Source organism: Merops nubicus, unplaced genomic scaffold (genome assembly GCF_000691845.1).
Source record: "Merops nubicus isolate BGI_N331 unplaced genomic scaffold, ASM69184v1 scaffold39347, whole genome shotgun sequence".
In the NCBI taxonomy this organism is placed as follows: Eukaryota; Metazoa; Chordata; class Aves; order Coraciiformes; family Meropidae; genus Merops; species Merops nubicus.
In genome coordinates this window covers 1-21,294 of record NW_008620356.1, presented here as the reverse complement: position 1 = coordinate 21,294, position 21,294 = coordinate 1, and the positions used below count along the sequence as shown (strand labels likewise).

General features: G+C 39.5%; 1 protein-coding gene across 1 annotated transcript; it reads left to right on the top strand.

The window, feature by feature from the left end:
• Positions 1 to 12,183: 12,183 nt before the first annotated feature.
• On the top strand, positions 12,184 to 20,101 carry LOC103776577 (hypoxanthine-guanine phosphoribosyltransferase-like). Its single transcript, XM_008944092.1, has 9 exons — positions 12,184 to 12,201; positions 15,025 to 15,131; positions 15,583 to 15,766; positions 16,669 to 16,731; positions 17,280 to 17,297; positions 17,513 to 17,595; positions 18,514 to 18,560; positions 19,026 to 19,102; positions 20,054 to 20,101. Exons 1-9 carry the CDS (start codon positions 12,184 to 12,186, stop codon positions 20,099 to 20,101), a joined length of 645 nt encoding a protein of 214 aa, XP_008942340.1.
• Positions 20,102 to 21,294: the final 1,193 nt, after the last annotated feature.

Sequence of the window (21,294 nt, the reverse complement as noted above, 5' to 3'; positions counted from 1 at the left end):
CGAATGCAGCTGAACACTTACTGCTATGCTGCAGATGAAAGCAAGGCCTCTCTCCCTCTCTCTCTCTCTCAAACTGTGTGTTTTTCATCCCTGAAGCCAACGCTGACATTAGAGATTCTCATCCCATTATAGTGGCTTGGCTGCTCACCATCTGCTCCAGAGCTATGGTTAAGTACTCGCCTGCTCCTGCACTCCAGGGAAGCAAACACATCCAGCGAAGACATTTTTATCCCATTACTCTTCTTCCAAATACAACTCGGACATTTTATGCAGACAATACAATGACCTTTGGGGCATGGAGGCCAGCATAAATGCTGCACTACAAGCCCAGTTTGTAGTTAGCTTTATTGGAAGAATTATAAAATTGTATTGTTTTACATGAATTATGGCAATGAGTTACTCAGTGGTGGAATCTACAGACTAGACATCTTGTGCTGAGGCTTGTCACACAGCCAGCAAAAGCATTATCATCTATTTAACCAGACTTCATTTCCAACATTATTTTTAGGGTCATTTTTTCCCTGTGCTAATTAACTGCATTCACAGTTATACCACTATAAGATACTGCTTAATTTATATTGTTTCATTTTCTTCTTCTCTAAGCATTGCAAACAAGAAAAAATTAGTATATGCACAAAGGAACTTCCGTACTTTTTCCTGATAATTTGACAATTAGTTTCTTTCTTTTGAGTTTTATCCAGTGCAGTTCTTTTATCATTAGTTGTTTGCATCACAATGTAAGACCACCTTACATTAAGATCATTTACTCACTAGCCAAAGTCAGTTCCCATTTTGAGAAGTTTAATGTCATCTGAGAGGAGGGAAAAGAGGTTTCCCACAAAAGGAATAGACAAAATTTTCAGAAGCATTCATAGGAAATCAGAGAGCCTTGCTCACACACACACATATACCTTTAAGAACTCAACCCTGAATTAGTAGACCCAGCTTCCATAGCAGACATGAGAAGATAAGTTTAGAAATGTCATTCTTGTATCAGCTGAGCCAAGAGCCACCCCCCTAGTCTCCCTTGCTGTAGTCGCTGTCTCTTTTGTACCTGATCACACTGGGCATTGGCAAGCTGGCAATGACTTGTTTGGATTTCACCGTGTTAGTTCTTTGCTGGCCTTTCTGAAACAGTACAATAGGAAAGAAAATAAGACATTGACTTCCTGCCTGACAGCATGAAGTTGGTTTTAAACTTGTGTCTGGACCTCAAGTAACACAGAGGGTGCAGTCTAGATCTATAGAGAAGGAACAGGACAAACTGGGAAAGGAATAGGAATCTCACTGCATGCTGAAAAGCTGAGCTAGCTGCAGCCATAGGGAAAAGCAGACATTCAAAATGTGATCAAAAACTTGCTTCCTTTTGTTTTTGGAAGAAGAGAAGAGCCTGATCTGACATTGCTACATATCAAACATGGTCACATCTGAGTTGTGTGGTGATAGATCACTCCTCATACGGGACTTTCAATCCACCTTATAAGACCAGATACTGAGTCCACATGTACACATCGTTACACAGATAGACTCACTCCTTATTCAATAAGCAGACATATTAAGAAAACTGTAGCTACCTGTAGGGTCAGTTAAGTAAAGACATTAAAATGTGGCCCAAAGGTCTCACTGTGACTATAGAGGGATCTGGTCAGACTCCATGTTACAGTACATGTTTGTCAGAGACAACCTGTGGCACTCAGAGTCTTCTGGTTGATGGCAATACAATGGTTTATCCAGAGATGATCAATACAACACACAAATTAAAATCTACACACAAAACCTGAGAACCAGACATAGGACTCAAAAAGACAAAGAAAACCTTTATTACATTCAAATTGGCACTGAAGAAGATCATGGAAAGGGAATAAAAAACAGTGTCATAGAAGTGTGACAAGTTACCTTTAGAACTGACAGAAAAAATTGCTCACCGTATAAATTATTTGTTGGATATTCTTTTTCATACCTGTTCCTTAGATACAAGTTTTGAAATTCTGTTTTGCATATATTATCTCACATTTCTCAGAAGGTGTTGTGCAACTTCAATTCTGCAGTTTGTTCTGGTAAGTCACAGGAGCCCCTGGAAACCTGCCTGCCTCCCCAGCCCCCAGCTGAAGTGATTTCGGTAACTAGACATTTTCCTATGGCCCAGGGCTGCCACTGCAACAAACGGAAAAGGATTTTTTGTACAGCTCTGTACTCTGGGTCCAAGCTGGTAAGAGCCCCCAGAAGTGGGGACACACAGTGTGGAGACTCCCCAAGAGGTTGCATGCAGGCTGTTTCTAACAGTGTCGCTGCCAAGCTGCACCAGACCTGACCTCACCGTGCAGAGCCCCTGGGCAATCTCTCCATCGAGGTCTCACACCTCACAAGCCCTGCATGATGGAAAACAGGCTGTTACCCAACCTATCCCAGCTCCCCATTATCCTGAATAACACAACTGGCTGCATTACACACAAAAAAAGGAAATAGTAAGTCATTCCCCCCAAACTCTTCTCAAAGGTTGCTGTACACAGATGCAAAATGCAAAAATTCCTATAAAAAACCTGTTGTTTTACAAGTTCACCATCTACAGCAGGGCAAAGTCTGTGTTAAGGAAAGATTAAGCTGGTCTTTTTCATATTCTTTCTGAATAATGATAAGAGAAAAAAAAAGGGATAGGAATAAAAATTACATCTCTGACAATGCTTGGGAGGTATGTAGCTCACTAGATATTTGAGGGATCTGTGTGCTTTCTGTGAACTTTATGGTGATGGGCTGTCTGAACATGCCTACAGTAATAATTGTTCTAGTGCTCTTTCAGCATATACAGGGAGAATGATCCAAACCTGCTGCCCTCTTCTGCACCATGCTCTTTTTCTTCTCACTCCATCTGAAGGGAAGGAGCTTCCATGCCATGGAAGAATTTGATGGAAACAGATTAGGTTCTTACTAACCAATTCAAAGCCTCAGTGCCAAAACTGAATGGTTAATGCCACATGAGTTTTTGGAAATGAGACCATTTCCTTTATGGTTTGAAGAGATTTTGTGTGATCTCCTAACTCTCTTGCTAGAGTAAATAAACTTCTTTTTGCTCTTCTTTTCTAATCTTTCAGATATCTATTTCAATCATTCACAGGTATTACATAAAAATCTATCAAAGGTGGGTCTTACTTTTGATTTTCTGTTTTGGTTAACTCTACGCATGAATTTTCTAGGCTTCTTTAAAGAGAAAATCTCTTGCAGTTTGAGTCCCTCTGACATGTGGGCTGTATCAGGGCCCTCTGTGTACCAGTAGCCCTTACTGGTCATGGCCAATCTCACCTGGGGCCTCCACCAGCACCTTCTGGCCATGGGCCCAGTGGCTCCATTTATGCTCAGGCCTGGGCTTTCAGTCCTTGTCACATGTACCTGTCTCCAGCTCAGCTGGATCTGTTTGGCTGCTGTGGACTTGCCCTGTGATCACTGAACCAGACCTGTGGATTGACTTCCCAGCTTGACTGTGGACCTGCTCCACCACCACAGGCTTTTCTGGTGACATGGACTCCTGGCTGACCACAGTCAGGCAAGAGAGACCCAGGCCTCTCTTGCTCCCTTCAGGTGGGGACTGTGGGGCTAAGCCCTGACTGGTGAGGCCCCTGCCCTGCCTGCTATGTTAACATGCTTGGCCCCTTGTCCTTCAGGCAGTAGTTGTCCTTTGCTGCTCCCTGGCAGCCTATTCCTCAACATTTTCTAGCTTCCAGATAGAAAACACAGCTTGAAACGACAGATTTTAAAAAAAAAACAACAAAAAACAAACACTTAAGCATAACAACACACTGTGTGTTTTAATGCAGTGCAGAAGCCCTTGCTTGGAGCCCGTTGACACAGCTCTGTGTGAATGCTCTTGTACCCCCAGCTGTCCAAAACTGACTGTTCTTTTAACAGCTCCTCTTGTTTTTCCTGGGTGGACTCTGTATATGCACCACACTATCCATACAAAAGTTTTGCTGTTACAGCCTCTTACTGACAGTGTCTCTGTGGAACTGTTTGAAATCGTGGAGATCTCTCTGTCTGGGTCTCTCCCTGTGACACCCAGCCGAGCTGCCTCCTGCCGCTCCACCGCCCGGCGCCACAGCCTTTCCCTCAGCAGGTGAGAGGCTCCAAAGCTGCCCAGGAGATTGCTTCAGCCCCACTTTACTCCATGCCTGAGCAGTTCTAACTCGAGTGCTGTGGCTGAAGCCAGACTGAGTCTTTAGTACAGGCATGAAGTTAAGAATAGTTTTAGTGTTTGCTTCAGTAGGGATAGTCCTTAATGCAGCCCTCTGTGCTTTCCTAAACTGGGCCCCCACTGGTCAAAATGGCCTTTTGAAAACCCAGACATGGTGGATGATGTTTTAAGATGGAAGCTGTTTAGAAGATAAGTAAAAGAATAGTTGCTATAGTAAAAACTTAACATCTTGAAATTACCAAAACTATCACAGCTGTCTTCCATGAGTTTAACTTTATTCTTCTCTGTTGGTAAATGCCAAGATGTCAGAGATTTCCCAGCTTTACCATACAGTGGTGCATTTTTAGATTTGTGGGTACACTGAGTCATCTTCAGCCACCATCTGAGCCCACAGTCTTGAGTTCTGCTTTCTCTTGATTACCACTGCATCACATCTTCTACAGAGTCACCTAGTTTCAGTCATTTCTGAAATGCAGTTAACAGCAACAAGGCAAAAAAAGACAAAAAGAAAAGTAAGCTGCTATGTCACATGAGGGCATCACACAACGTTATATAAGATGGTTTCCTCTTAGTTATTAGTTTTATGTCCATTTTGGCATACACTCAAATGAAGTGTGGAAAAGACCAGCTAAGGTGGGACGAGTGCATGATGTTTGCCTTCATTAATATTCAGCCATGGGTTTCAGCTTCATTATGACCTACTCTTGTGAATGGCTGAGCAGAGTGAAAACCAGTTGCTGTGACTTTGTATGACAGGAGATTTAACTTGTAACACTTCATACATTTTACATGAAGACTTGCACTAGGTCAGAATTATGACTTCAAAAGGAAAGCAGAATGGAACACACTTATTACAATGGTAATTGTTCTCTTGCACTTTTTCTAAACACTAGCAAAAGATTTTTGAAAGGGCAAAGCCGAAATATCAGTGCGGACAACTTATCCTTTTTCAGAATTACTGCTTAAAAAAAAAAATACCTAATGAGGCTTCATGAGAAATCTACATTATTTCATTATAACAGAAGGATTTGCTTGAGAGTAATCAAAAACTAACATAAGAAGCCTCCAGCAAAACATCTTATCAGCTCCTGTCTTGTTACAGTAATTGCTGTCAAGTGCCATGAACCAGCCATGTTTAGTGTTTAAGCTAGCAAAATAAATGTATTAAATCTATATAAAATCTGCCAGTCTAGGATATAGGTTGTATAAGACCAAAGAAAAATCAATTACCTGAATTAGGGTATATGTGCAGGATAGAAATGTGATGAATTATGCTGAACCTCTGGAGGCTTTTGCTGCAGAGTCCTCTGGTATAAATAACTGAATACAATAATTACAACAATACAATAATTCACACCATCCATCACAGCACCAAATAAAAAATAAATAAAAAATAATATATCAAATTATATAAACATAGTGTGATGTGCGCTGAGGGCATAATCCAGTCACTTCAATTATGGAAAGACTTTTTATTATCTCTAAGGGGAATAAAAGCAAATTATGTTGAAAGTAAATCTTATTTTTGTGTTATAGCTTTCCCTCAAAAAAGTAAATGTGAAAGAAAATAAAGTATGTTAGAAGAGATCAGAAATCACTGAGTGGAACGAGATAATGAAATCAAAAGCAAAATAAGGACAAGTGTTCAAAGAGGAAGACATTAACCAGGTCAAAAGCTGCCATGAGTGCAGAATTAAGAAATGAGAGCCCAAACATTTCCCATGAAGACAATTCCATGAATGAAGATAAATTAGAGGTGATCTGTGATGGGCGAATAGAAAGAAGGCAGCTGATAAAGAGAATGAGATTATGCTTTTACAATGCAAAGCATAAGGGGGACCTTATCACAGTGTTCCAGTACTTAAAGGTTGGCTACAAAGAGGATGGAGGCTACATCTTCACAGACTGCCACACGTAGAAGACAATGGCAACAGATACAAGTTGCACCAGAAGAGGTTTCATCTTGATGTAAGAAAGCAATTTTTACACTGAGAACAATCATTCCCCAGGAACACAGTAGGGTTGCCACCACTGAGGTTTTCAAGATGCAATTGGACATTGCTAGATAGTTTCATCTAGGCTGGACCCATGAAAGGCTGGACCAGATGATCTTTCCATGACCTTTTTGAGGTCCCTTCTAACCCAGGCTGCTCTGTGATTCTATGGACATCCTTACTAGGATTTACTAACTTTACAGTGGGGAGGCCCCTGTGGAATTCAGATGCTCAACTATGTAAACAGACTCCAAAGAGTCTTCCGTGTCATCAGCTTCAACAGGCAGTAACTCGAGTACTTTGATGGGGATCTGAGGAAGGAACTGAAAACTTGAGAATCAGTAACAGCAGTTTTCTCATTGTTTCCTCTGTGGTCTTATGAAATTGTACTGACCAGCACTGAACTCTTTTTCAGACTGTGGGCAAGCCTGCACAGCTAAAGCACACCAGCAGTGGTTTTCACTGCAAGCTGCCAACCAGCCTCCAAGTAAATATAAGTAGCAGCAGTAAAATCTTTCTAACCAAGTCCATACAAAAGTGTCATCTTCCATTATTCAACATCTCAGCAGAAGGCATTGGCAACACTGAAACAGCTGGTTTTATAAAACTGAGATGTAGAGATAAACTGTCTTTATTTTAATGCAGTAATTGCATGGCATTTTAAAATAACATTTTTTAATTTTACCAAAATGCAAAGTCCACATTTTTCTTACATGCTGTTATGGGAAGATGACACTTAACTTTTCTAATACTCAAACATGGCTTTGCAGAAGAGAACATTGTTAACTAAAAATAGTGTTTAGAAAAAAAAAAAAAAAACACACCAGAGGGAAGAATTTTAGAATATTTTAAAAAGTGACCTCTCTGTGGTATGTATTTTTATACCATGTTTTAAGGTCTCAAGTAATAGAAAAATCATGCAAAGGTAATACAAGCAATCTGAAGTCCACTACACACAGTTCTATTCTAATTCAGCAATTCACACCAAATTCTTTCACCACACTAAGAATGAATTCAGGAAAATAAATACCCAAGGAGGAATATGGATTTAATTGTTTTTGCTGTTACGTTGCTAAAATAAAACAGCTGTGATCACACTCTCAGATAAAGCCATTGTTCAACAAATATTTTTGTTCAATATGTGTGCAGTGAAGATGAGCCCAGCTCCCCAGCCCAGCTCAGCCTGCTCCCTGGACCACCCACTGCTCCCCAGGTAAAGCACTGCACCCCACAGCCAGGGCTGGGGAGCTCCATCAGACACCCTGGGCACTGGCCCTGAGGGACCAGCTCATGTTTGCTCACTGACATATTACACTATAACAACTGTATTTTAACATTCAAGTAAATAGACCACAATATTTTTTTTTTTCAAATCATTAATTTGACTTCTAGGTAGTGACAGCAACAGTGTTACTTAAATGGCACCTTCCCAAAAATAACAATGGCCAGCGTAGCCCACAGAAGAGTAAGTCTCAGAAAACTAAGGTCAGCTGATTACAGGAGGCAAGGGGGGACAAGCAGGCACATAGGAAGGTCAGAGGTACCAGTCAGCAAAATAAACTGGCCACAGTGGTACAGCAAATAAACTGTGTGTCAGAGCTGTGAATAAAATCCAGAAGTCCTGATTCCTTGTCTCTCTGCTCTATTGCCCCAGTTCTAATCAGATTCTCTCTCAAAATTGCTTTCTAATATAGAAAGTCCAGGAGATTAAAATGTTTTTCCTATCTACAAAATAAATGTAGCAAAAGGTGTATAAAGGTTTCCCTCACACAGTCACTCCACCATTTATGTTATGGCCAGAAACACTTTATAAATATTGTACATTCCCTCCAGGTCAGTAATCAAAATGCCTGAGTCTGCAGAATTTCATTCATCTGTTTAAGAATTGGTGCTAGGATATTTTCAAGACTTATTCAAACTTAAATCTGAGTCACCTTTAACACTGGTGTTTCCTTCAAGTTCTGCCATCAAACAGTCTTGTGCTTGCTAGATGTTGAAGGCATTAGAGGAGTTGTAAAAGCAGAAGACCTTTTCAAGCACAACATTTATAAATATCTAATATTGGTCAAGATTTATATAACTTTTCTGTTTCAGTGAAATAACAAAAAATTCATTTTCAGACCAGAAAGAAAACAGCCAAGTTATGAAGGTATTCAAGTATGAAGGTTTATACTCATGAAATTTTCTGTGTAGAAGACCTACATAATCTACAGGAGTGCATATGATAAAAGCTTAAAATTGAGAAATTGTTTCTAATTTCTAATTGTAAACATACACTCTGGGATGTGCAGTGTTTTTTTTTTTTTTCCAAACAGCTTTTTAGCAAGCCAATTAAGCAGCTGCTCCTATGCAAGACAAGTGCCAAACAAAGAACAGACTTAGCATGGGCTTCAAATTACTGAAGTTAAGCCATTTCAAAGGGCGTTAATCAAGATTCCTAATAACTCATCAGTCACTGAATACAAGTGCTCAGTTTTAATTTAAGCTTTATCAGCCTTTTGGAGGTGACGGGTCAAGTCTTCAAGCAAATCAGAGCAGTTTGCCTGTAACTCACAATTACAGACAGAACCGGTCTAAATATTTAAGAAGGCTGTTTTAAATTACCTGGTTGTATTTGCAGTTCAGTGAGGCATCTGTATACTTTTTAATTGAACACAGAGTTTCCTAGTCTAGACCGTTTGCTTCAGAAAAGGCAGGTTTTTCTTTGACAAGCGTTGTCTTCCATGGTAGAGGCTTCCCTCTAGTGGACGCTTTCTCTGATGTTTGATTTCTAAGCTTTTGCTAATCTAACGAACAGTTGTAGGATAGATCAAATATCACGTATTTGCTTTCTGATTTAAAATAATTGAAAGGTGACATCTGACAGGACTTAATTAGGGCCTGTACAATGCTTCTTGAGGACCGTTAAAATTCTTGCAGCAGTTTCAAGATCAGTTACTTCAAACTGTAGCACAATGTAAAACTGCTTAACAAAGTTAGGTATGTAAACAGCAATGCCAGTAATGACGAGGGGCTCTCTTAGCCTGAACCCTTCACCTGCCAGTTTTTCAGTACCTTCTATAATGCAGATCTCAGCCCACTAACTGAGAGCACTAACTTTTCACTAACTAAGGTTTTCAAGTCCTTGCCAGGTGATAGTGGGGTATGGTTACTATTACGGTTCTGTGGAATTTACTGGGAATCCTAAATTCGTGCAAACAAGTATGACCTGAGAAGTAGTTTTCTGAACTTCAGACTACACAAGAATACACAGAGATTTCTTGAACTAGCCTAAACTTTAATGGAAATGTATACGTTTTCCCAACACTGAACTTTTCTATCCCAAGTCTCCCGGAGTTCAAAATTATTTTTCCCGATGTGGGCTGCTGACCTGATTATTTTGCATGAATCCTTTCATAACATTTTGAAGGCCACATGGTAGCCTGTCTGACATTTTCCACCTGTGGGGACTTTAGTAGAACACACCTATTTTCCAAGTTCAATTAGAGGACTCTCATTCCAGCTGAACAGATTCCCATGTCACAAAGCAACGCCCTAACAGTCTCTTTCATTGTCAGTTTCTCTAAAGAGGAATCTACACTTGTTAAGACAATCTAAACCCAATACAAATATATAATACATGCATATATATGCCTGCATCCCTTATGAATGAAATTCTGCTGCATTTCCTAAGCATGAACTCCAGTCAGGAAGTCACTGCTCATCTGTAGTTCAGACAATACTCCCAATGCAGCAAAACCTCAGAAATAGTGTCAGTGGGAAGGATTTTCTGCAATCCTCTTCTGAAACAGAATTAAACAGGACCTTAGAACTGGGCCCAGTTCAAATCATATCAAGCAGCACAGTGCCTAAAGGAGATAGGAAGATTTGCAAGGTCCAATGTATAATTTGTAAAAATGTGAGCAATGTGGAATGGAACTTGCCTCAAGCAAAGGCTTCAGGCATTTGCAAAAATAATTTACATAGCAGAGGTGGTATCCTAACAGACAGAACCAAAGCATACACATTACACCTGAGAATATTTTAAGGTGGCCTGTGCAGAGAGACTGCCTAGTATGTGTGATCTGCAGTCAAGGTTTCCTTATAAAGAGATTAAGCACACAAAATATTACAAAATATAGAGAAGAGAGCATTTTAAAGAAGGGCATAGCTAAGTTGGGTGCTACAGATCATATAAAATCTTACTTCTTCATTGTAATTTCAGTAACTGTACTCAGACTAACAGAAATGGGAAAGCAAGACAGTGCAAATAATTCATCTTTTCATTAGAAAGAGGTTTAAAACAAGTAGTGTCACCCATACTGCTGATTTTAGCAAAGCTACACTATGTTCTGTTTAAATATAGAAAATTACATGAGAATCAACAAAGAAATGTGAAACCTGTATGTGTCTTTTTTCCTGTAAACAATTAGAAAAAAAAAATTATTCAAACCCTAGAACTAGTCCTATAAAGCTGTAGGTGTGATACATGGGTGCAATGTTGCAGCACTGAGCATTCTTTGATGGCACCATCCTCTCAGGGCTTTCTAGAGCACCAACATCCTTTCAGGACAGCTAAATTACTCTGGGTTGAAAAGCTCAGAGGAGGGGAAACACACAAACTAGTCTGTCATTCCCCTCGTTTTCTTTCTCTCTCTTTTCTCCATAAACGCCTCAAAGGCAATGTCTGCTTGCATGAGTTCCTCAGCAGTGCTGCTGTTCACCTTTTTCACCTGAGAAGAAGGAAGGGAGAGCACCTCTGCTCAGGCAATAGCCAGCACAATTCACATGTATGGGTTTTGTTAATTATTCCTTTCAAAGGAGCGTTTTGTTGAGGAAATTCTCCAGGTTTTTCAACATAAGTTACTACCAGCTAGAAAGGAGTGTTTCACAGTTGGGATGAGAAGAACCAGGCTTTTCACAAGACAGGGAGCTCACGTATGGGAGGCAGGGAGCGTGGTATGGAATTCACAGAAGGAAGGTACTGCTCACTGCACTAAAGAGGGGCCAAGGAGCCTTAGGGCATTACCAGCTACCAAAGAGTGCTACTGTTTAACCTGTCACTGACTGTTAGGATGACCACTAGTTCACCTGGAAGAGTGCTTCTCCATTTTCCCAAGTGTTACCAGCCATGACTTGAAGAGCATCCATAAGACTACAAAGAAACAAGAAAAATGTTTCATCAGTGTGCCCTCTCCTCAATAAAACACTAAATTAGCTGAATTAATAAAATGTACCCAATCTGGTAAGAACATTGTGTAACAAGCTGTATGCAGCTGGCTTTAGATAATTTTGTCAGTAGGATTAATTTTTAGAAATCTAAGTCTTTCATGTTAATCCCAGATAACATTGCAGTTTGGTACACTAAAATAATCAGATTACAGTGAATGTCAGAGCAGTTTGATTTTAAATGATGGGAAGCATGTTAGTGCAACTGCCACCTTCTCATTTTATGAAAGGGTAGCCTGGAAGAATGGCAGACAGGGTTCACCATGCCTCAACAGCTGCAGACCTCTGCTTCAAGTCAAGTTCAAAAATATGGTTTTGTTTATTCAACTGATTTTTTTGACAGCAAATTAGAACAAGAATTTTGAAAAAGATGTGGACATTATCACAACGATGGATGTGCAAATATGGAAGAAACTGGTATATAAAATTACCTTCTACACATATACCATTAAACAACCAATCTATGTTTTCAATTAAAACCACACTACCCTGCCTAGTCCTTCCCAATAATTTGAATCATCAGCTTCTTTTTTGCATCTGCCTCACCCCCCATATCTTTACTCTGGTTAATTGCAGCAGGGTTCATGCCTTTTTTATTTCTGGCTAATCTGGTTAAGTAAGAACCTGGGATTGTGATGTCAGGGCATTACCAGCAGCAGCAGTGCTTCCTGCCGGAAGGATGGCAGCTTTGACCTCTCAGAAGCAGGTCATGATCTGACTGCAAGGTGAAAACAGAGCACGGCAAACTGCAGTAACAGCACCAACTCCTTCTCCCATAGCAGAGCTCAAAGTGAGATTATGGCCCATGGGCTGCAGGTAAGAGAGCAGAATGTGTTGTGTGGGGTTCTTTGGCTGAAGGGAGCTTTGGGTGTGGAGGAGGACATTAGCCTCAGCAGAAATAGAAGAATATTAGAAATGCTGCCTAATGAAAGGCCTTGGTTCTTGTCTTTACTGAGCAGAAAAACTGGCGTTCAGAACAGAGGCATCTCATTAGACTCTTTTTTTTTACAAGTTTATGACATTGTTTATTTGACTTTAATATACCTACATTCATAATCTCTCATTCTGTGCTGATGAAACAACTTATTTATGAACCTCTTTATGGTACAAAATTGCTGTAGTTCATTTTGTTGGTTTTTTTTTTCCCCTTAAACTCAGAAACCTGCATCACTAAATGAAAAACAGATGAGACTGAATCTAAATTAAACAACTAATTCCTCAAGTTATAAGCTCATGATTTAAAAATGTAATGACTTTTTGATATAGTTTAGTAGATTGTTTTACTATAATGGGATGCTGCTCTATTATTTAGCATGTGCCACAATACAAATGCAGAATGTTGCTATGGTGATAGGGTGCTCAAACTGATGCAGTCCTTAAGGTTCTGCTCATGAACCTTTCAGCAGACCTTAAAAAATGCTTCATACATAACAACAAACAAGATACTAATGTAGCAGACATTGTTAGCACAATAGTCTCAATGAGCATAGCTGTTAACCAAAGGAAAGGTACTAAACTGCACTGTTGGAGTAGCTATAAGCAGCAATCATTATGCACACCTCTATGCTTCGAGATAAACTTTAGCCAGTGGTGACATTAAAATGGACAAAGCTCATACCTCACTTGAGCTGAATCAGTCATGATGCCTCTCATCAAATACAGCAGAAATACAAACTCATTGGCAACGAGCCTGAACTTTAACTTGCTGTGGAGGTGAAAGTTCAGTTTATAACTGCAAGACCAGACAGTAAGGACGATGTCCATTAAATATGGCAATTGGTACCATGACTGGGCCAAATAGAAACTGTCCAAATGGCAGTTAGTGTGGTCATTGCATTTAAGCTGCAGTTATGCCGCATGCAAAGGAGATGGAGATCTTGAAAAAAAACCATAAACCAAACAACAAAACAAACAACCCACCCTACAGCACTCCTTAAATTCTTTAGCATGTCAGTGACTATCCTTAAAGATGCCTTTCTGGACTGCAAGTGAAAATGATGCTCATATGACCCAGGAGACTCAAATAAATAGTCTTTTATCTTTGACCAAAGTGTCTATGTCTTATCATATGCTTCTTGTGGACAGAATCCCACATCCTGTATGTCCATTCTGTCTGTCATTACTAGCAACCTCACACAGGCAGAAATTAGCCCATTTCAAGCTGGCCAACTGGATTAATATAACACTCAAACAACAATAAGCAGTTCTGAACTGCTTTAAAGTGGGCTTGTAGATGCTACTGTCTAGCTTGATCAACAGCTGATACCAGTGTAGCTGCCAGGATCTCTTCTGAGATTAATAAAGCACAAACAAACTTAATTTACAAACAATCCTTCATCTAAAATTTCACTTTGCTGATTTCAACCATGAAGAAAACAGCAACTAAACCAGGCAAGACAGTACTGGTGACACTCTGAAGAGTGCTCAGCTGCAGGGCTGTTCTGTGGGTCGAGCTCAAAACAGTTTTGAGTATTTGCAGAACACAGTTAGTTCAGCCTGGGTGAGATCTGATATGCATTGCCTTGTACTGTAATAATCTGTTCTTTGAAATTCTTGTTAACACTTGTCTCTGCAGTTTTATCTTTAAATTATGTAGGCTATTTGTGTGTAATCTAAAATAAATAGCAGTAATTGGTGATCTCATTTTTGTGGCTGCTACGAGTTTTGCAGGTAATAATGTAATCCTGCTCCCTACAGTCCATTTTTCCTTTCTTCCTAAGCACTCATCTCTCTTATGCCAAAAATTGGAGCATGAAAAACAATTCATCTAAATAAAGAGGCTGCAGGTGATAACATGTTTGCTAGCAATACCCATTGTATTACTGCTGAGTTCATAGCTCTGTGCCATTGATTAGCAACCAATGGATGGAGTTCTGTTGAATCCAACTGGTGTGTACTTAGCCTGTTTTTCACTAGTGAAGCTCTGAGATAGCTTTGAATTTTTCTTTCAACTAGTTCTGTATTTTTTAACAATAACAGAGCCTTATTTCTAATGTATGCATTAGCCCTCTTAATCACAATTGCTTCTACCTCATTGTATTTTTCCTTGCCTGCTTTTGTACCACCACTTCATAAATGAACAGAGCAAAGCATCATTATGGTCCTGCAGGATGGCAGAATCCAAAGACAAAGTCTGGGACCAAAAGATTAGTCAGATGAGAAGCCCAAATGGAGAATATGTGACTTCTAGACATCCAGACACCTGTGGGTGCCACAGCCTGAAGCCAGCACATTGAAGAAAGAACTGTAATTATAAGCCCTGATGGCAAAGAGTTGAGGCTCTGATCTGTGGGAAGTAGCTATGGCCTCTCCCCAACCAGACTGAAAAGAATCTGATAGAAGCAGATTGTACCAACAGCAGGAGCTGGACTGCAGCTCAGTCTCTTACAGTAACTGGGGCAAAGCAGTTACTGATCCATTCACCTTTTGGAGAAGCACACTAGCTCCTGAATTATCAGATAGTGAACTGTTCTGTCAGAAAGTTCAAAAACTCTCTAGATATATTTTATTTTGGCACACTATTGGGGATAAGGGTGGAGAGAGAAGTCTTTCTCTGCATTATCAGGAAAAAAAAAATGGAAGGTTTTATCCTGCATGGCTCTGTTCTCTTTCTTAAAGCTATTTCCCTTTTACCTGCAGATAAAAGATGAAGAAAGTGGCTATAACAAAAATCTATTTTGCATCCCTAAGCATTATGAAGAAGACTTAGAAAGAGTTTTCATTCCTCATGGACTCATCCTGGACAGGTATGAGAGTAAACAGCAAAGAGTAGAGATAGTCAATGATCCATTTCCCTCCAAATGAAAAGACTGAGGCCCTACCTTGCACAGCCCCTGAGAAGCATGGAAACCCTGCAGCTGTAACATTTGTGTTCTGGAGCTTAATACAATAAGAGTTCTACAGAGAGGATTCCTCTACAAGCCCAGTTAAGTTTCCACGTTATCTCAAATACCTTTATGATTTTCTATCCTGCATTGTTTAGCTATATGGATTAAATCAACAGTATGTCAGGTGGAATAGGTATCATCTTGTGAACTCCAAAGATGGAAATAACTTTCCTACATCTTAATCTGGTCACAGTTTGCTGCGTATAAAAACATAACCTCAAGAGCAGAACTTTAACTTGGACTTAGTACATGGACAAACAAATATGCTCTACAAAACACTTTACAGGATTTGTTTTTTCTTTCCTCCCAGGACAGAACGTCTGGCTAGAGATATCATGCAGGATATGGGAAGCCATCACATCGTTGCACTCTGCGTCCTTAAAGGAGGTTACAAATTCTTTGCTGATTTGCTGGACCACATAAAAGCACTAAATCAAAATGGTGATAAATCTGTGCCTGTCACTGTGGATTTTGTTAGAATAAAAAGCTACTGCGTAAGCAACTTTCTTTTCTTTGGAAAACTGACTCTCCCAATAGGTTTGCTTTCTGAATACTGGTAGTTTACATGAAGACTCTGTGAAAATTGAGTTTATACATGTATCCTGTTCAAAGCAACCCAGTTCATTAGATGCTGAAAAGCAGCTGATTCACCAGTCTGCCCCAAGGATCAGACAGATATCGTGTGTTCAGTGGCATGAACATGTAGCAGAATGCTTCATGTGACAAAGCCAGGGTCAGGTCTCCAAAGGCCTCCTCTCCAGCCCAAAGCTCCCATAGAAGTTCCACTGTCTTTACCATGGCACTTTTTGGTGGGAGGGAGTATGAAGAAGAGCTTAGTGGCAGAGACTTGCTTATTGTCTCTCCCTGCATTTACTTATTCCTATAGAGAATGCTTGAGAGTCGTTTTTCACAGCCTGTGTGCTGAGGAACAGATATCTTTCACCAGAACCAACTGTAGTTGCCCTGAACCAGCTACTGTAAAGCAAAGACTTATGCTATTTCTATTCTGTTTTATCTTCTCCACTCTTTGAAGACTAGAGCTCTATGCACTGGTCAAAATTTGCCCCATGCTAAATACAACAGTTCACAACACCCTATAAATTTTTCATGGAATTCTAAACCAAACCTGCAGTAACAACACCAGCTGAAAGCAATGGTGTCTAGGCCATGAATATGGATGTACTCCTGTTCCATGGACACATCTCTCTGCACTGATACTTCACTCTCTCCTCTTGCTCTCAGCTGCTGAGAAGCTGTTTTACCAAAGGAGTGCTGTGTAAAGTTGCAAGTGCCATTTGACAGGTGAAAAGCCAGAGCAGTACACTATTCACACACACGGAAGATAACACTTTTGAACATGTTTTAAGTGACTTCCCTCTCTTCTTTCTCCTTCCAGAATGATTCACCAACAGAAAAAATCAGTATTGTTGGTGAGGAATTGTCCACACTAAATGGGAAGGTATGAATTAGCACCTTCATCTTTTAAGGGGACAGTTTTTGTGTATTTTCCAGGAAGTCCTGGAATTAAGATTAAGTAAAATTAAGATTAAGTATTAAGACTGTGACACTACATATTGACAACCACTTAACACTGGTTTAAAATGCCATGCTTTGAAACAATGAGTAATTCCCATTGATCTCAGTATGCAAACAGTACTGAATGCTTCTAAAAATCCCACATTTTACCCCAAAGCCCATAAAAATGAACCATTTAAACGGACTACGCAGTATGGTGCTAAAATGCTATTGCTATACATAGAATAATATATAAAACCTGGCACAAGTGCTTTTCTCACAGTATTTTATGCTTCCATAAATACTTACAGAAAGACTTTTCACAAAGCACTAAAACAATGTAAGCACTTAAGTGATGAGCTCTTTTGAAAAACAGTTGCAACTTACTTGTAACTGAAGTTTGAAATGCAGACTTTCCCTGGCTGCATCATTCACCAGGTGCTGCTGTGTAACTATTTTCTTTTCTTTCTCTCTCTACATGATCTCTTCCAGAATGTGCTAGTAGTAGAGGTAAGTACAGATTGGAGGGCAGGGGGGAGGAAAAGACATGGAATATTTTTTTCTTCCTGTTTTGCAAGTTAATACTTATTGCATATAAACCAACAATTAATTATGTTAACTGTGCTGCCAGGGTTGCTGACTGGGTTTTATGCTTTAAATTAACCCACTGATACTCCAGCTTTTCTTTCCAATTCAGAGGATAATTTAGTTTTTATCTCTTTCAGGACATCATTGAGACTGGTAGAACAATGAAAGCACTACTTTCAAAACTGAAAGACAAGGAACCAAAGATGGTAAAAGTTGTAAGGTATAATGATATGGCCACTTACAAATGTATAGTAAGGAGAAGACACAGCAAAATCATGTAGGTGAATAGCGGGTCTATGCTGGTGGGTGTTTGCTTGTCTTTGGTTTGAAGTTTGAAGGAAAAGGAAGTAAAAGCAGGAAACAATCCTCATGGAGTCTGTTTCTTAATTCCTTATGTTTGAAGGAAATTCAGCTCTTTCCATAGGATTACTAATACCTTCTCAGTCACCTTGATACTAAACTGACAACTCAGACTTTTTCTTAATATCCTCAGTCGTACAGGTTTTCAGCATCTAAGAGTTTGTTGGTGCTTGCAAGATGACTTCAAGGGGCATTCTAGATCTGCTTTTAGATCATCTCTAAGAGGAATTTTTGGGGAATATCTCTGTCTCTCTCAAGCAATCACAATGCTTTGAAAACACACTTCTTGTTTTATGTATCAAGTCCCCCTGCCTCTGCCAGTGACTGTCCACAAGATTTTTGGTTTCTTCAGAAGTTCACAGGAAAAGCAAAAATGGATATGACTTTGTGGAAGAAATTGCAGCGACATTGCACAGCTTGTCCTCTTCTCCCTCCCTGCTAATAGCTCTACATGCCATTTGAACTTTCTTACCTGCCTGTGCTATTCTAGCTGACACATAGTGACATGAAAACATAATGATTTGGGATACAGAATTGAAGAGAATTAAATGCAAAACAATAGAGTCATTTGGACCTTCAGAATGAGCCTGGATCAGACCCCTTCGGTTCCACCTCAATTATAAGGCTGAACATTACTTCTTTCTGTTACAACAATCTCATTCTTTTAATTCAAGTGCATGATTATGGAAGCTTGTGGGGAGTGGGGGGAGAAACAAAGTATACAGCTGAGAGCAAGACACACTTAAAAAAATGTAACGTTCTCTGCTCTGCCTTACAGCCTGCTGGTTAAAAGGACACACCGAAGCTCAGGTTACAGACCAGACTGTAAGTACTGCATTCTTCTGGCTGTCCACACTACAACCTCATAACTTCACTTCATGCAGTAAGTCTGAAAACTGGTATATAAGTTTCAGGAAGGCCAAGAGGAATGGTGAGAAAATACAAAAAATGTGTAGGCTGGCATCTATTTTGACAAAAATAAAATCTCACTCCTTGTCTTCCTCTCTCAGGACTACCTTATAAGTAGGTTTAAAATAATTATTCTGTTCTTAAAATGCCTTCTTTTAACATTTAAAATGTATTACAAACTGATGGGCACCATATGGATTCTAAACTTTGACATCAATTTATGGAGCTGATTGCTAAAGGAGCATGCTAAGTACCTTGAAAGCAAAACTATGTATTTGTTAGGTATCACTCCTAAATAGCTGCAGCACGTGTTGAATACAACTGTGTACTGAAAAGCTATTTACACCACCCAAGTTTAAAAAGAATTGTATTTTGTTACAGATATAGGCTTCGAAATTCCAGATAAATTTGTGGTTGGATATGCTCTTGATTATAATGAATACTTCAGAGATCTAAACGTAAGTGCATACATGTGTGCCTTGACTGTTACACATGTGCCTGTTTCCATGGGTAACAGCAAGAATACGAGCTGATCCTAGCAGCTTCTCAGCAATTAACAAAGCTTCAAATCTGACTAGAAACTTCCACTAAGAAGGGAAAAACATTATTAACATGCCAAGCTGATAATTCACTGTAAATGCATAAGAACTTGTTTATGCCTTGCCTTTTTAATGAATCTGCTCCACAAGACTCGTGGCCCAGCCGTGCTGTGTGATATCCTGAGTCCTCCAGGATGGCTGGCAGCCTACAATCTGCTGGCCCCATCTAAAAAGAAACTGGCTTGTAATTTGGCTTTAAAGGGATGTTTGTCTGTCTTAGTGGAATCCTGTGTTGCTCTTTCCTAGCCAAGTCTTTAAGATGGCTCTGTGTGGACTGTGTGTGAAGGTTTTTCCTACACTCTATAACATGTGCATCGAGATTTTTGGTTTTGTTCCATGACAGTTGCCTTAGGCTGCACTGAGTAGTAGACTTGGAAAGAGCATAACAGATTGAAAGAGCTGATCTTTTTGTCCCTCCTCAGCTTTCAAAAGTACTTTCTTAAATCTGGTGAAGTAAAAAAGTTTTTCCACTTGAAAGCTCTTCTAATAAGACAAACCAGTTCTTTTAGAGACACATAATGTATCTATGCTATTGTAAAGCAACATGAACAAAATGAGACAATAATTGAACAAACCTGACCTCTTCAGAATACACAAATCTATAAATTACAGATAAGCTTGGAAGCAATATGAACATCTCAATTTTATTGCAAGTAGTAAATTTGCATCTAAAGTTGCAAAGATTACTTTTCTGGTGTGTTTTCCTTAGAGTGCTAGAAATATGGCTGAAAATCATTCTTCTGTTTTCTTTGAAGGTTAAGAAATTAAGAAGATGTAAATTTTTTTTTTATTTTTTATTTTTTTTTTTAGCACATCTGCATTTTGAAAGAGAAAGCCAAAGAGAAATATAGGATGTGATAACATCAGTCTTCTGGAACAACAGTTCGGTGTCAAGTACAGCTGTGTGGATGAATAAGGATCTATGATCTACTAATTACATTCTTTTCACTGAAGAAACAGAATATTTACTAAAGATACTATTCTCTATATTTATTTCCTGTAATAATTACGTAAAACAGCTTGAAGCTGAACGAGTTCTGTTCAAATGTTACAGAAACCTGAACAGACCACTGACCATAAAATGGATATTCTATTCTGCTGATATCACAAGGGATGCAGCCAGGATATGTACATGTGTATATAATTATGTTTGGGGTTTAATTTACTATATGAAGTAAATTATACACTAAACACAACATATATTGTACATAAACTGCACTTATTTTACACGAGCTTGTGTGTGTAAATATACACACATGTATTATCTGTAACAAATAGGCTGAATAATCACTTAACTGTACAAAGTGCATACCACCATGTAAAACACATTTGGTTCTTTAGTTAATGGAAAGGAAAAAAAAAAAGTAAACTTCAAGGTAATCAGACTTGAGATTCGCTTTTATACATTCCATGTAACTTGGGATGTCATGGTTTTTTTGAGGGATCACATCTTGATTGTATCATTGGGGACTTACTTGACATGCAGGTAACGCTGATTATGATTGCTGTTAAGACTGGATGACAAACCACTATAGTAGGAAATAACTTCTGCTACTTGTGTGTCCCTAATGGAATTTAACAGAGCAGAAACTGCACCAAGCTTGAGGCAGCCTCCGACACCACACTGCTTCCTACCTGTAGTAAATGATTAAAAATAAGCTCTAAGGTCTTGTTTGTGTTTGGGTTGTTTTTTCTCCCTTTGTGAATGAAGAGTACTGATGTAGGCGTCTGTGTCCAAGGCAGTCCGTGGATGTCCTTTAGCTTTTATGAGTCTCGGCTACAGGCGCCCAGGCTCTGACAGTTGAGGCAGCCTCCGACACCACACTGCTTCCTACCTGTAGTAAATGATTAAAAATAAGCTCTAAGGTCTTGTTTGTGTTTGGGTTGTTTTTTCTCCCTTTGTGAATGAAGAGTACTGATGTAGGCGTCTGTGTCCAAGGCAGTCCGTGGATGTCCTTTAGCTTTTATGAGTCTCGGCTACAGGCGCCCAGGCTCTGACAGGCGTGCGATGGCGGCTGGGAGCTGAGGCTGTGACCCGCCGTATACCGCCC

Bases quoted from the DNA above. Each gene is read 5' to 3' on its own strand.
- LOC103776577 (XM_008944092.1), top strand. The intron at 15,767-16,668 runs GTAAGCAACTTT...TTCTCCTTCCAG, and splicing joins TTAGAATAAAAAGCTACTGC to AATGATTCACCAACAGAAAA. The intron at 19,103-20,053 runs GTAAGTGCATAC...TTTTTTTTTTAG, and splicing joins AATACTTCAGAGATCTAAAC to CACATCTGCATTTTGAAAGA.